Source organism: Eumetopias jubatus, unplaced genomic scaffold, assembly GCF_037043125.1.
Source record: "Eumetopias jubatus isolate StellerSeaLion01/CBP00866 unplaced genomic scaffold, mEumJub1_p1.0 scaffold_15, whole genome shotgun sequence".
Taxonomy (NCBI): Eukaryota; Metazoa; Chordata; class Mammalia; order Carnivora; family Otariidae; genus Eumetopias; species Eumetopias jubatus.
The window spans coordinates 82,154,823-82,168,846 of record NW_028274821.1 but is presented as its reverse complement, the minus strand read 5'-3'; the positions used below and the strand labels follow the sequence as shown (position 1 = coordinate 82,168,846).

Below are 14,024 nucleotides of genomic sequence, written 5' to 3'. Positions count from 1 at the left end.
TCCTTTTGCCTAATGATCCCCCAGGCCCACTGAGGGCAGCTGGAGCCTGGCTTCCAACTCCCTCCATGGTGAGCACCATGAGCCCTAAGAACAAGGGTCACTGCAGATGGGAGGTGGCTTTCCAGGCCAGCCCAGCCCTTGGGGGTCGGGTACTGAAAGAACAGACACAGCAGCAAGAGGCCTCCCTCACTCCCTCTCTGGGGGCCAGGGGCTCCCTCAGTGCACTCAGTTTCCCAGCAGCCTGCCAACCCTGACCAGAGCCTGTCCAGCCTGGTCAGGTCCAAAGGCTGGGGAAGGGAGGGGGAAACTCAGTGCCCCTCCCTTCACAGAGACCACACTGAGAAAGTCCCTCTCCTTGAGGGCAGCCACCAGGCAGGCGGGCTCTGGAGGGCCCAAAGACTTCTGGGAACAGGTAAGAGAATAAGGGGCCCTGATGGGAGTCATGAGCCTGGGCCCCCAACCTGTGTCTCCCCCCGCCCCAGACTGCAAGGGCTCAGGACCTTGACACATGACGGTCCCTCACCTCCATCACAGGCCACTTGGCTCTCAAACCATACCATGCCAGAGGGCAGAGGCGCAGCTCCTTTTTTTCTCTTCGACACATATGAGAGATTTGTGTTTTATTCTCCTATGACACAGGCCAGCACCCGAGGCCTTCTGCAATGCCCAGTCCTTCTCCACTGCAACCCCTTCAGGTAGCTCCCCACCAACGGGAGGGGCAGGGTGAAGGGGTGGGGGGTCCACCTTTGAGGCCCACAGAACCACGCTCCACTGTGCCAGGCAGGTGAGCTGTGGGGAGCCTTCCTGAAGGAGACTACTTGTCTCCAGAACCAGGTGGAAGGGGCTGAAGCGTGGCCTGGAAGATGAAAGTGGGGGGGCAGAGAGGTGGGGCCCTCCAAACCTACAGGGGGCCTGCCGGATGGCTCTGGGACAATCCCCATTCCGTGGGCTGCGCGGCTGGGGACAGCTGTCACCACAGCTGGCTGACTGCTGACTGGCCCTGTGCGCACCGTGTGTGAGCCTATGTGTCTGATGTGGGAGGGCTGAGGCTGGGGGCTACGACAGGCCGTCACACGTCAGGGATGTCACCTGAATGCTGCCTCACTGGGCGTGTGTCTGGAAGAGGCTGGCTCCCCTCGAGCTTCAGCGGTCGGCCCTCAGGTGCAGCAGGGAGGCTCCTCAAACCCACTCCTTCGCTATAAGCCACAACCCCACCCATCGGCTCCATATGTGCATCAGCGATCAGCTCCAACCATGGAGGAGGGACACAAAGCCCCCCAGTCTGTGGTGCAACTCTTGGGTTTAGGGAGCCCACCTGGCTGTGACGGGTGTCCCTGTGAGAGCTGAAATCCGTGACTCGAACATGGGGAACAGCAGGTGATCTAGTGCACATCACCAGGCCTCCGCGTGGGGCCACACGATGTGGAGGACCCAGCTGTGCCCACACACGCACCTTCACCTTGCCCGTGCTCTGCAGAATGTGCACCAGGGCCGATGCCATTTCCTCCTTGGTCTTGGCGCTGAGGATGGGCTCGAGGGCCGCACAGAGCCCCAGGTAGTGGTTGGTGATGTGCTCGGCAAACTCCTTGTACATCTCCATGGGCAGGATGGTGATGGTCTGGTAGCGCGCCTTGATGCGGATCATGGGCCCAGGGCCCTTGCCGCCCTTGGGGTTGGGTGTCACCACCGGGTACCACTTCTCCACGAACTGCCGCCCAGCCACGGAGGCAGCCGGCAGGCTCACCAGGCCCAGGTAACTGTTGCGCTCCTTCTTCTTCTTCTTGTCCGTCTCCCGGTACAGGTGGACAGTGACGGTGCGCAGGGGCGGCAGGTTGTGGAACTCAAAGTGCTCCCCCCAGAAGACATTGTCGGTCTTGAGCTTGCCTGTGGTACGGGCGTAGAGCACGTCGTCCAGGCACAGCTCACACAGGTACTTCTTCTTGGCCGGCAGGTCCTTGGCCTCGATGACCCACAGCTTCAGGATGTGCTCCACACGCCGGCTGTTGTCCTGCACACGCACAAGGGGGCCGCGCTCACCGTGGGGGCCGCGGAGAGCTCTCAGACCCAGGAGGGGCCTGGCCCCAACACGGGATCGGGAGGAGGCAGGGACAGCTCTGGAGCCTGGTGGACAAGGGGCCGGGTCTCTGCTCTGCCTTGTACTAGCCCACTGACCTTAAGCCTGTGACTTAACCCAAGCCTCGGGTCCCTTTTCTGTGAAATGGGAACAAAACAGAGTGACAGACCAAGTAAGAGGTTGGCACAAGGCCTGGCACACAGCAGGCAACTATGCCATTTACCAGCTCTTCTGCATTTGCCGGTCTGTAAAGTCATTTAGAGATGACCGCTGCTAAGGCCCCTTCCTTACTGAGGTCAAGGCAGCCAGGACTCAGCCCAGGCCCTGAAGGCAGCCATGGAGGCAGGCACGGAAGCAGCCAATTACAGGAGGGGATCCGTGAACTTGATGGGAGAAGCTGGGCGCCCACCAGTCTAGGCCAGTGGTGCTCCTCTGAAGGAGACGGCTGTCCAAGCTAGAATTGGGTGCATACAGAAACAGCCTGGGGGCGGGGGGGGAGGGACGGGGACATGAATTCCAGGCAGCAGGGCACCAGCACCCAAGTCCGTAATAGCCCCATACTCCGACCTCTGGCCCAGCCTCGTCAGTGCGCAGCTTCGAGGATGGAGGCCCACGGTCTGAGTGAGCCTGGCCACCTAGAGCTCCTCCTTCAGGGCCCAGCACCACTGCCCACTGGGGTGCTGCTTCCACCCCCCCATCGCAGCCTACACCAGAGATCCCTACCTCTATCCCTCTTGCCAGAGTCTATGTCTGCTCTGGGTCCAGGCTTACCTTGTTGGGGTGTACCGCTCGCCGGAGGTTCTCCATCCACTTATCCCGCTCAGCTGCCGATCGGCAGGAGAAGCACTTGCTTCCCGACGACGTCGTCACCTGGGGGGGTGGGCAGGAGAGTCACAGAGGAGGGAACACAGCAAGGCTGCTATGACAGAAGACCTCTGGGCCTTGGGGGACTTCAGCTGCCAAGTCTGCGCCACAGCCACAGGGAGGGGGCAGAACAAGGCTCACAATGACCGCGTTTGCAGGTGACGCACTGAGACCCGAGGTCCCCAAGCAAGTCAACAACAGTAGGACAGCCCATGCCTGTACCAGCTGGTGCCTGGCTCCCTACCCTTGCCTCAGCACCCCTGTCCACAGGAAAGCATCTTTCTGGCTCCAATCTCACTCTCCTAGAGATGGGAGGAGAGAAGGGGAGGGGCTCCCTGCCCAGGTCAGAAGGCAATGCTTACCCAGAACCTCCCTCTACAGGTAAAACCACAGGCCCCAAGGAGACAACCATGGGTAAGCACAAAGGATCACCTCAGTCCTCAGCTGACACCTTCTGACGGTTCTTTTGCTAAGTGGCAGTGACAACAGTGATGGTCTCAGAAACTTAACATTTTGGAGGCCACACTGGAGAAATAAGAATTGGGCTATCTAGGCCTGCTGGGCCCTGGGGTCCTCCTGTCTGACTGTTGCTCATCCTTCGGTCTCCTCCAGGTGAGGGAACCTGACCCAAGCAGCTCCTACTCTGTTCCTGCTGTCCCCAGCACAAGGCCAAGGGCTCTACAGGGGGAAAGCAGACTCCTTATCCAGCCACTCAAGGGCATGCACAAAACAGCACCCCCGGCTGTGGACAAGTGGACAAGCATCATCTTCAGCCCGTCCCAGGCAAAGAAGTCAGAGCCTGGCTGGACCAGGAGTCTCAAACCAGAAACAGCACCCAGTGGGCACAGGGTATGGGGCAGGTGCCAAGGCCCCACTCCATTCTTTCCTCAGGGCAGGGGTGCCTGGAGGTTGTCCCTGAGTAGCTGATTTTCATTACCAGGCTCATTCCTCTATCAGAGAGCTCCCCTAATCATGCAAAATTGTTGGGGGTGGGAAGCTTCCCAGAAACAAAGGTGGGAAGAGAATATGAATAACTGGAAAAGCGAAAAGAACGCCCAGGAACACCTGCAACATTAGCTACCCTGGTCCTGGTATGCCTCGGGCTTGATGTGTGGCTGCTGACATCTTCTTGACCACTCTGGGCCTCGGTTTCCCCATCTACAGTGAGGGACTGGGCAGGTCACAGCCTTGCACACCCTATACAGGTTGGGTGGCTGTCCCTCTGCTTTCAAACCTCGAGTCACAGAAAGCTAGGGCAGGAAAGGTTCTGCCTCTCATTATGCAGAAAGGGAGACAGGTCCAAAAAAGGGGGTACTCTCCACTACCCCACAATGTATTTGAGGAGTTTCTGAGGAGTGAGCAGGCTCTGGGGCTTAAGCAATTCTATACAGGTTTTCACTCCCTTCACCCACTGGGGCCTTGTGCCCCTGCACACGGAAGACAGTGCTGGTCCATTTTCAAGGAGCTCACGGAGCAGGAACAAAGTCCCCCACCTCCCACCTCCACCTGGTTTCTTAGGAGGCAAAAGCTATGAGCAGATTCCAGCCTTGCCCCAAAGAACCTGGCCCCCACTGAGGCCACAGAGCACTCCAGAGGGGTGTCTGGATGCGACCTGGCCTTACCAGAAGATGACACGGTGCCCCAACCCACCCCTGCAGTGGAACTCACCTCGAAGCAGTAGTCCTGGCCCAAGATGCTGCTGTGCACGGGCTTGATGACCACCTCCTCCTCCATGCTGAGGTCCAGCGCTTCTACCGCGCTGCTGGGGCTGAGCAGGGACTCGTGGGAGCGAGACTCCTTCAGCCTGGGCATCAGATGGGACCTGGGGGTGGGTGGTTCTTGTGTCAGGCCCAGCCTGCCACTCCCCTCCCTTCCCCCTTCTCCAGGAGGCCTGTCCAGACCTCCCAGCTAGAGGCAATCATTCCACCCAAGAAGGGGGCATTACAATACTGGAGTTACAGGGACCCGCCAGGCGCTCTTCCCCACTGAGGGACTCTGGGGAAGTGGCTCAGCCTCTAAGGAAGCAAATGGCTGAGGATGAGGTCACCACTCAGGAGCTGAACATCAGCAATGAGCTCAGGGTAGGGTCCTGGCCTTGGAGACCCACAGGACCCAAACAACCTTGCCCACCTCCTTTCCTTGGTCCTGGTCTTCCAGCAAGACCAAAGTAGTCACCCATTTGTCCAGAACATCACTGTCAACAGAGCCCTTTCTCATACAGCATCACAGTCCGCCCGCCAGCCCCGCTCAGGGCAGGAGAACCACAGGGACTTCTGCTGCTCCCCTCCTACACATGAGGACCTGAGGCTCAAACCGAAGAGGACGCAGCAGTCTCTGCACAGTACCTGAGACACTGAGACTCAGGGCCCATGTGCTGGAGCTTGGGGGCCAAGGCCAGGGTCAGTGGGCCCGATGCAGGTACAAAGAGCAGAGGTAGTGGGCCACCTGGTGCCCAATGGAGCCCAGACCAGGCTGGGCTCTGACAGACCTGGCCTTGGACTGGGCCCACCGCTCACTTGCTGTGTGGCCCTGAGCAAGTCACTTCCCCTCTCTGAGCCTCGGTCTCCTCAGCACATCACGTGGAAAGCACCTCAGATGGCACCTGCACCAGAGCTTGGTGGAGTCCTTCTGAGAGAGGTGAATACCCCCTCCAGAGCCAACGACACATAGCAGTGCCCCACGAAGCCCCCTCCCACAGCTGGGGCCTGAGGACTAGCATGCCTACTAAGCCCTCCCCTGGCATGGAAGCTGGGCAGGCCTTGCCCCTACTCTTGCCCACAGCCCAAACCCCTGGAGCTGGCACAGAACCCACCCTGGCTTTAGCCCACCTAGACCCCCTTCCCCCAACGCCTTCTGCCTTTCAGATCCTGGCCTCTAATGGCCAAGGTTCGAGCTATCACTCTCTCCCTGTCTCAGTAAAGACCCCACCTCAGGCAGAAAGATCTGGCGGGGTCAACAAACACTTCCTGCAGGGCACAACCCTGTAGCTCATATCTCCATGACCACTGGAGGTAAGGGGGAGCTGAGGCCCACTACATGGGGGCTCAGGAATCCAGAGATGAGCCAAGAGGCCCTGCCCAGAGACCCTCACAGGCTGCAGGAGGCCACCCTCCACACCTCTGACTCTACATGTCCACAGCAACAGCCCTCTCTAACATGGAGTCCTGTGCCAGGCACTCCATGGGAGTCAGAGCTGGAAGTAGGACCCCAGCCCTTGGGAACCCCGTAGCCTGACCCAAGAGACCCAGTGAGCCTCCCCACAACTGCTCCCCCATGGCCAGTATGAAGCTGGCACAGGGTAAGGCTCCGATCACTCAAGCTGAATGGGTGCGTTCAGGGAGGACTCCTGGGAGCTCAAGGGGAATACACAGACCAGAGGGAAGCTGTGAGGCAGGCTGAGGTCAGCTTAGAGCCAAGCCAAACCCCCAAACTCACATGTAGAGCTTAGTGAGGCTCAAGCCCACCGGCACACCCAGCACCCCGCCCCTGGAAGGCAGCTTTCACCAACATGCACCGCGGCCTACTGCACCACTCAGCCCTGGGTGCCAACAGGCACCTTCCCTTAACAAGCTCCCCGGGCCCTGCTCCAGTGGCCCATTCTCCATCCCCATCACAGCACTGGCCTAGGCTGTGGGGAGGTTTGTAATGCCCTCAGCTGCAATATGCCACCCCAGGCCGCCCACCACATGGGGCAAATTCCAGGCTTCCCTCCCAGGATGGGGCTTCATTCCTCAATGCAAGAGAGGCCCTGCCCCAGCTACTAGAAGTCACCCCGCCTAGGAAGGGCTGGGACCCACAGCCCGCTACGCTTGCTGTCTAGGACTGAAAACCCAGCCGGCAGGCCAGGATCAGGCTGCTTTCTGGCCCAGCCTGGAAACCCCTGCCAGGTAAGGATGCTAGGAATGGCAGGGTAGGGACACAGGAAATGCAAAGGGAGGAGCTGATGTGCTGGGGCCACCCCCTGTCTGGAGCACCTGGGAGAGGAAAGGGAGGCACGGTTCAGCAGACTGGTCCTGCACAGGGAGACTAGGGGGCTCTGGTTTTACAGCCCGCGAGCCCCGCAGGTCCAGGTCAGACCGGAAAGCAGCAAGAGCCTGAAACCTACGGCTGCAGAACCCTCCTCTTCGTTCCTCACCATCCTGCTCTATAAACATGCCCCGGCTGGCCCAGGCCTCCCCGGGAAGGTTCCTGGCTAAACAGAGGGCCATGGGGAAACTCACGGCTAAGGCATCCTGGCTACAGCTGGGCATCTGTGACCCTCCCAACCTCTCGTGGGCTTCTCCAGGCTGGGGGACCCGGAGCAGAGGCTGCACCCCCACGCAGCTAAGCTCACTGGGAGAAGTCGGGGGAGGAGGCACCCGGGCCAGCCATTAGCTACTCCAAGGTCTGCCGGGCTGTTTCTGCACAGTAGAGGGCCAGGCTCAAAGCGCTGCCCCATCAGGTGCGGGCAGGGCCAGAGGACCTGGGCTCCTGATTCACATGCAGACACATACCCTTCCCACTCAGCCTGGAGTCCACCTATTCACCCCCCTCCCCAAAAGGCTCCTGGCCAGACAGAAAAGGGGCACAAGAGGCCCCAAGGGAGCTGTTCTGCTGTCACCCTGCCAGGGTGAAAGCTCCTGGCAGAGGCTGAATGTGCCCCTGGTGATGGCTGATAAAATGACTAGGGCTCGGGAAGGAAAAATGGTCACTTGGTCACTAAGTAGCCTAAGAACCACCTCCTCCAGGAAGCCAGCCCTGTCCTGAGCCTGCAGGACCCCCTAATACTCCACACCAGCCCGCCCCATCCATTAAAGTAGGCCTTCACCCAGCCCTGCTTTTGCCTCAGGACAGCATTTTAGGGCAGCATTTTGCCCACCTACAGGCTGGGCAAAAAGCCCAACAAGGCAGGGAGGGAGGGTGGAGGGCACTGCAGACTGCCCAGGCTCCAAGGGGGCAGCAAGTGGGCTCAGTCTCCCTACCTAGGAAGCTCAGTAAAAGGAGGTGACCAGGTGCCAGCTGCCGCCTTGCTCCCACCCCACTCCCAGAAGGTGCTCCGCTCATAAGCACCCTCTCCATTTGGCGCAGGACACCCAGCTGCTCCCTTTCATGTTCCTTTTACCAGGAATATTCATCTACCCATTTTACAGAAAGGTAAGGGGCTCAGGGACCTGATGCCATTGTACACAGGGTCTCTGTGACCCCTGACCCCTGCATCAGGTCCCTCCCTGCCACTCCATGGCTAGAGTAAGAGAGAAGGTGGCCCAACACTCCCACTGCATGGCCTCCTGCAATGCCCGGATGTGGCTCATGATGGCTTACCCCGATGACCTCCTGTGGCCCCTGGAGACAAGAGCCACCACACCACGGGGGGCAAAGGCCTTCACACTGCTGCAGCCCAGTCTGAGCTCATTCTCACAGCAACCCCGCCAGGGACGCCATGGGACTGCGCTGGGCTCAGACCTCAAACAGGACTGCAGGCTCCGTGCCCCTGGCCCTCCTCACCAGAGCAGAGCTGGTGGCCGTGCCCACAGGAAATGTCACATATATCCTTTCGCTGAATCCTCACAAGGCCAAGAGGCAGATACTGAGCTCACCCCCACTTCACAGGGGAAAGACAAGCCTGCTCCAAGAGGGCAGGCCCAGAGGCTGGTCTTCCTCCTAGTGTCACCTCTATACCTCAACTCCCTGGGGGCCACTTCCTTATCTGAAAAAGAAGGGTCTTGCTTCAAACAAAATTTGACAGTAATGAGCATACACTGAAGAAGTGCTGTAAAGAGAATTTTCAGAGAGAGGCATTTCTCAGGCCCTGGAGCCCAGAAGAGGGGTTTCTCGTCAGGAATGCATGGGATTCAGTACCAGCCTTGCTTGCTGGGGTCCATCTGTCTGTTCTACCTCACCCTGACTGCTCTTCCCCAGGGCTCACAGCTCCTTCAGGCAGGCCTGCAGGCATATGCCATCCCCTCATCCTATCCAACCTTCAACACTCAGCATCAGCAACACCCTCCTCCATGAAGCCTTCCCGGACTCCCTGGAGACAGCAACCTTGCAAGTGGTCCCAGCAGCCTGACAGTCATCAGGCTATGCTGGGAAGGTCAGCCACAGACCATCTTCCTGCCTGGCTGGGGGCTCCTGGTGGGTAGGGCTGGGTCTGGCTCAGAACCAAGATTCAGGGGCCCCAGCGTTCCTAGCCCAAAGCCCCAGTATTCCAGCAGCCAGGTCAGCGAAGCTCTGGGAGGGGGAGTTCAGCTGGGATGGGGGCAATCCTCCCTGAGCCCTCAACCCTGGTGACTGCGAAAAGGGACAAAGACAACCCAAGCATTGGTCATCACGGCAGTTGTCTGCTCAAGGTCAGGTCCCAAGAGCAGCACCCGGTGCTCACCCAGAATCTGAGAAATGCCCCTGGCTCTGGCTCTGTCCAGTTATGGGGAGCTCCCTTCATGTCTCCCAAGGCCAGGTGGCTCACTGTACCCTCCATGGCTGTACCCCCCCACCACTGTCCCATCCCTCTGACACATCCCTGAGTCCTAGACACAACTGACTGTCTACACCCTCAACAGATCCCAAGGACTAGAAGCCTTGTGTCCCCTGCCCAAGTGAGGCCATCTGCTCACGCCTGTACCTCCATAGCATGGAATCCTCATACTTCCTGGGAAACGGATGGTGCCATGGTTCCCAGGTCACAGATGGAAGCGCCAAGGCCACAGGGTAGGGAGACCTGCCCTAGACTCCTCTGCTCCAGAGAGCAGTCTTGGCCAGGGCCTGGGGGGCAGTGCAGTAGGGCCTCCTCAACAGCCTTCTCCATCTGACCACAGTACCATCGTTGTAGATGGGCCCCTCTACCCAACATGGTGTTACTCCCACCCCTCTGCCATCCCCTCACAGCCTAAAGAGAAACAAGTCACTGTGCTCCAACCGGGTGCCGAAGCCCTCCCTGAAATGGCCCCTTCTCTAACTCCCCTCACACCACACCCTGACAAGTGACCTAGACTCTCCTCCCCAGTTGGTCCCCCTTTGGGGCCCCTTTGTGCATGCTGTTTCCTGAAGCCCTACCACCTCTCCCCGCACCTCTCTGCCTAACGAATTTTCTTTCTTGGTTGTCCAAGCCCAGCCCAAGTGCTGTTGCCACCAGCATGCTGCCCTGGCACCCCTGGGCAGACAAGAGCTCATGCCCAAGCCACACGGCTGAGCCCCACGCCACACCACTCTCCCACCTGTCTCCTCAGGACAGCCCACCAGGATGGAGGTGCTGCAGCCCAGAAGGGCCGGGTGGCTCACCTGAGACTGCACGGGTGGCGAGCAGCTGTGTGAGATGTGAACCCCGTTCAGCAGAGTCTAAGGCCAGCTCCATCCGTGACTCCATCAGCTTTCCACCACCCCACAGGTGGCTAAGCCACCAAAGTCCACGGCCAGCTGCCCCGCTCACCATGACCCACTCATTCCAGGTCCAGAAGAGCCAGGGGGGCTGGCGAGGGTGGGACTGCCCCTGCCCAGGAAACGTGGGCCCGGCACGGGCATGGGTGGGGCCGCTGCTGGAGACACAGCCCAGCCCCAACAGCGGCTCACTGGGAGGGCTGGGGAGCAGGAACTAGAGGACATTGTCCTGGCTCCTGGGCCACAGCCTGATCTGATAGCCTTCCAGCCAACCCACGAGCTGTTTTTCAACTCCAGCCTTTTTTCTCTTCAAAGGTTACTAACACAGAAGTTTAGCAAATTCCCCATTATTCCAAGAAGGGAGGAGACCCAAAATCAAAACTTGCGATAATTAAGAAGCCCTATCTGACATGGAGAGCATGTTCCCAGCTACGGGTGGGGTGAGTTGAGAGGCTGTATAGCCTGGAAAATGAGAGCTTCAAAATCTCCTTCCAAGTCTTAAAGGAGCAGAGGGAGCTGCCCTGCACGCCCCCCAGAAGGCAGAACCGGGACCAAGAGAGGCCAGTCACTACTCGGGCACAGCTGTCCCTATACAGGCCAGGCTCGTTTGGTTTTAGAGGAGTAAGCGCCCTGTCTGTGGGAGTGTGCAAGCAGGAGCTGGGAGCCCCTCTGGATACGCTGCAGAGGGGACGCCTGCCCTGCTGGAGGATGGCTGGGTAATAGGCTGTGCACGCAGGGAGGCAGTGGAGTAAGCCCTGAGAGCAAAGGCACGCATACGCTCCCCACCCACAGCTGGGAACAGGGAGGAGGGTAGGAGGACCTAGTGTCAACAGTGCCCAGCCATAGGGGCAAAGCTAGTCTCTCTTCTTTAAAAACTACTCAACCATGATCACTTGTAAGTTAGTCAACTCTCCGGGCCTCAGTTTCCACATCCATAAATGGGGAGAATGACCTACCTCCCTTATAGGGCTGTTATAAAGATCCAGTAAGACAGTGCAGATGAGTGCCAGATACCACTGTCGGTGCAGCTGTGAGCAAGGCCAATACAGGAACTACATGTTTGAAGGCTGATGTTTCCACAGTGGGTGATGATGCTCCTGACATTTGGGGTGATGAGATAAGGGCTTCCCAGGGCATTTTCTGTTCCTTTCCTCTGACCACTCTGGTCTCTCACTTTCTCCATGCCTCAGTTTGCCCCATCTATAAAATGGGGACAAACTACATCTACCCAAATGCTCTGGGATGCCTCAAAAAAAAGGTCCTTAATTTCCTGAATGAAAAGGAAGGGGTGGTCAGCAGACCCCTCGAGGGGCCACTTTAGCCCCTCTGCCTGTGATTCCTGAGCACAGTGTCCCCTGACCCAACCTCCGACTCATGCTTGTGTAGTCCACTGCCACGGCCTACGGCCACAACCAGGCCTGGAAGGGGTAGAAATCCTGGACAAGGTTGGTCTCAATGGAGGAGGTGCCCACCTGAGGGTTGGCAGGACCGGCGGACTCTGGAGTCAGGTCAGAACATGCCAAGCTCACTGCTGTCTGCCACAGCCAGGCGGTCCAGACAGCTGTGCTGGAAACCTCTGCCCTCCAGAACTGGAGCACAGTCAGGGTGAGGGCGCCAACATCCTGGGAAGCAAGTGGCAGGACACAAACAGGGCAGCGCCCCACCCAGAACATCCAGCAGAACCATCTCTCCCCAGGCCCAGCCTTGTCCTGCCGGCCTGGGAACCCGCTGCCGAGAAGGCCAGTGCTCGCTTCTGGCCCAGCTGCAGTCCCAGGGGAGGGGAAAAGAATGAGCTGCCTAGCGGCTCCCAGGGCCCAAGGGAGTCAGAGCCTATCCTTAAAAGGCAGGGAGGCTGGCTGCCCTGCCTGGGAAGGCTTCCTGGGATGACAGGGCCTGGAGGCACGGTCCCTCTCGGCCCAGGGTTCTCTCATCCAAGGCAAGGGGGCAGGTCGTAGCAGCCACTGGAACCAGTGTGACCCCATCTCCATACACATACTGAGCCCTGGGCTGGGCGGTACCCGGTCTCCAGCCTTCACCCTACTCCTGGGAGTCTGTGCTTCCCCTCTACACTGCAGGGCCGAGTTGGCATAGGAGGGTCCACACCCTGGCAACTACAACAGGAGGACAGGATGGCTTATCACGTGCTACGGCTACAGCGCAACCCGAGGCCAGGCTCCTAGGAAGTGCCCCATAAGCCAGGCCTCGGCTTACCGGCATGGGTTTGGTCTATGTCAGCCATGCTGCTTAGAGATATGCATGTCCTGTTTTTAAAAATATAAATATATTCTTGAAAATAAATTAATGTATACTTATGTTTCAAAAAGATTTAAAAAAAAGGAAGTGCCCCATATATGCTTATTTCATGATCGACACTGTGGCCACCTGGACTTAACAGCCACTTACTAAGGACCTACCGTGTGCCCAGCTGCGTGACAGGTATCCCTACCAAGGTGCACACACCATAGCATGGCCTTCTCCCAATGGTCCCACACAAAAGGCAGCATCACCCCAACAGAAAGGGGGAGCACGAACTCAAATAGGTCCGGAGAGCCCCACCTCATGGGGCAAACTTTCCCCTATATACCCTAGTTAATCTGAAGGATTTGATGAAGGAAGCTTTAAGACACCAGAGGAAAGAGGCTGGGAGAATGGAGTGGCTGGTCCTCATCACCCTCAGCTGGCCAACCCTGGTACTCAGCTCACACTGGGCCAGGCCTGGGGGCCCTCACCAAGAGGGAGATGAGAAACCTGGCCAGGAGGGCTCCTGTCCTGGGCAACCCTTAATCTGCCTGTGACCCTGCCCCCCCCTTCCCTCAGACCCACAGACTTGCTGCAGAGCAGCCCCAAACAAGCTCCCTCCTCCCTCTAGGATGCAGCTCCTCACCTGCTGGGCTACTTCCAAGAGTGTCACAGAAGCCCAACATGTCAACAACCTAAGAACATAAGGGAACAGACACGAAATAGTACAACGCCTCCCACCGCCATCACACCTCCGGTGCCTTCACAGTGATACCTCACTGCTGCCTGTCGGTGACGGGCCGCGGAGCCGGGGCTGAGACCAGGGATGTGAGGGGCGCTGGTTCTGGTCCCCTCAGCATTCTGACCATCACCCTTCCCAGTGTGATTCCGCTGCCTAACAGAGCTTTCAGAAAACATTCGGGAACACATCTACATCCCCACCTCTTATTTCTTTTTGGGGGGCTGGGGGGGCAAGGGGCACGCAGAGTGAGAAGAAACAAAGAACTTTCCATCTAATCTCCCCAAGTCATCCTGCAGCCTGAATAATCTCGGGTTTTTAATCAATAGCTGTCAGACTTGTCAAATTACTTTGGGGACCGCAAAGCAGTTTTTAAACATTCATAAACCTCAGTAGAACAGCAAAGTGCCCTGAATTTTAAAAGAAGAGAATCTGAGGAACACACATTGAATAGGATGAGATCTGGGCAAATCAAAAGTGAGTTGAGGGCCAAGTGCCCCTCCTGCTTCTGAGTGGGGACAGCTCTCTGGCCCTCTCCCTGCTCCCCAGGAGAAAGAGCCAAGAGCCTGGCCAGGGCACTCAGAAAGATTAAGGAGGGTGACACCCCCAAACCTTAAGCTCCCCTCAATCTTCCCCAGTAAAGCCCCCCACTCCCAGCCCCAAGAGCACTGCCCCCAGCCTCATGTGCTGCAACCCTGACACTACAGTTCCCCCCAGGACCCAGACGGCCCCCCACTGCACACATGCTGCTCTCTG

The 14,024-nt window shown here is 58.3% G+C and overlaps 1 protein-coding gene across 1 annotated transcript in view; it reads right to left on the bottom strand.

Annotated features, from left to right (window-relative positions):
• The window catches only part of DAB2IP (DAB2 interacting protein), a 121,390-nt gene that overhangs the window by 19,775 nt on the left and 87,591 nt on the right, over positions 1-14,024 (bottom strand). Inside the window, exons 4-6 of the mRNA XM_088019263.1 lie at positions 4,607-4,760; positions 2,846-2,944; positions 1,454-2,008 (exon numbers count right to left, since the gene is read on the bottom strand). Coding sequence (XP_087875389.1) covers positions 1,454-2,008; positions 2,846-2,944; positions 4,607-4,760 — 808 coding nt within the window. The remainder of the gene's footprint in view (positions 1-1,453; positions 2,009-2,845; positions 2,945-4,606; positions 4,761-14,024) is intronic.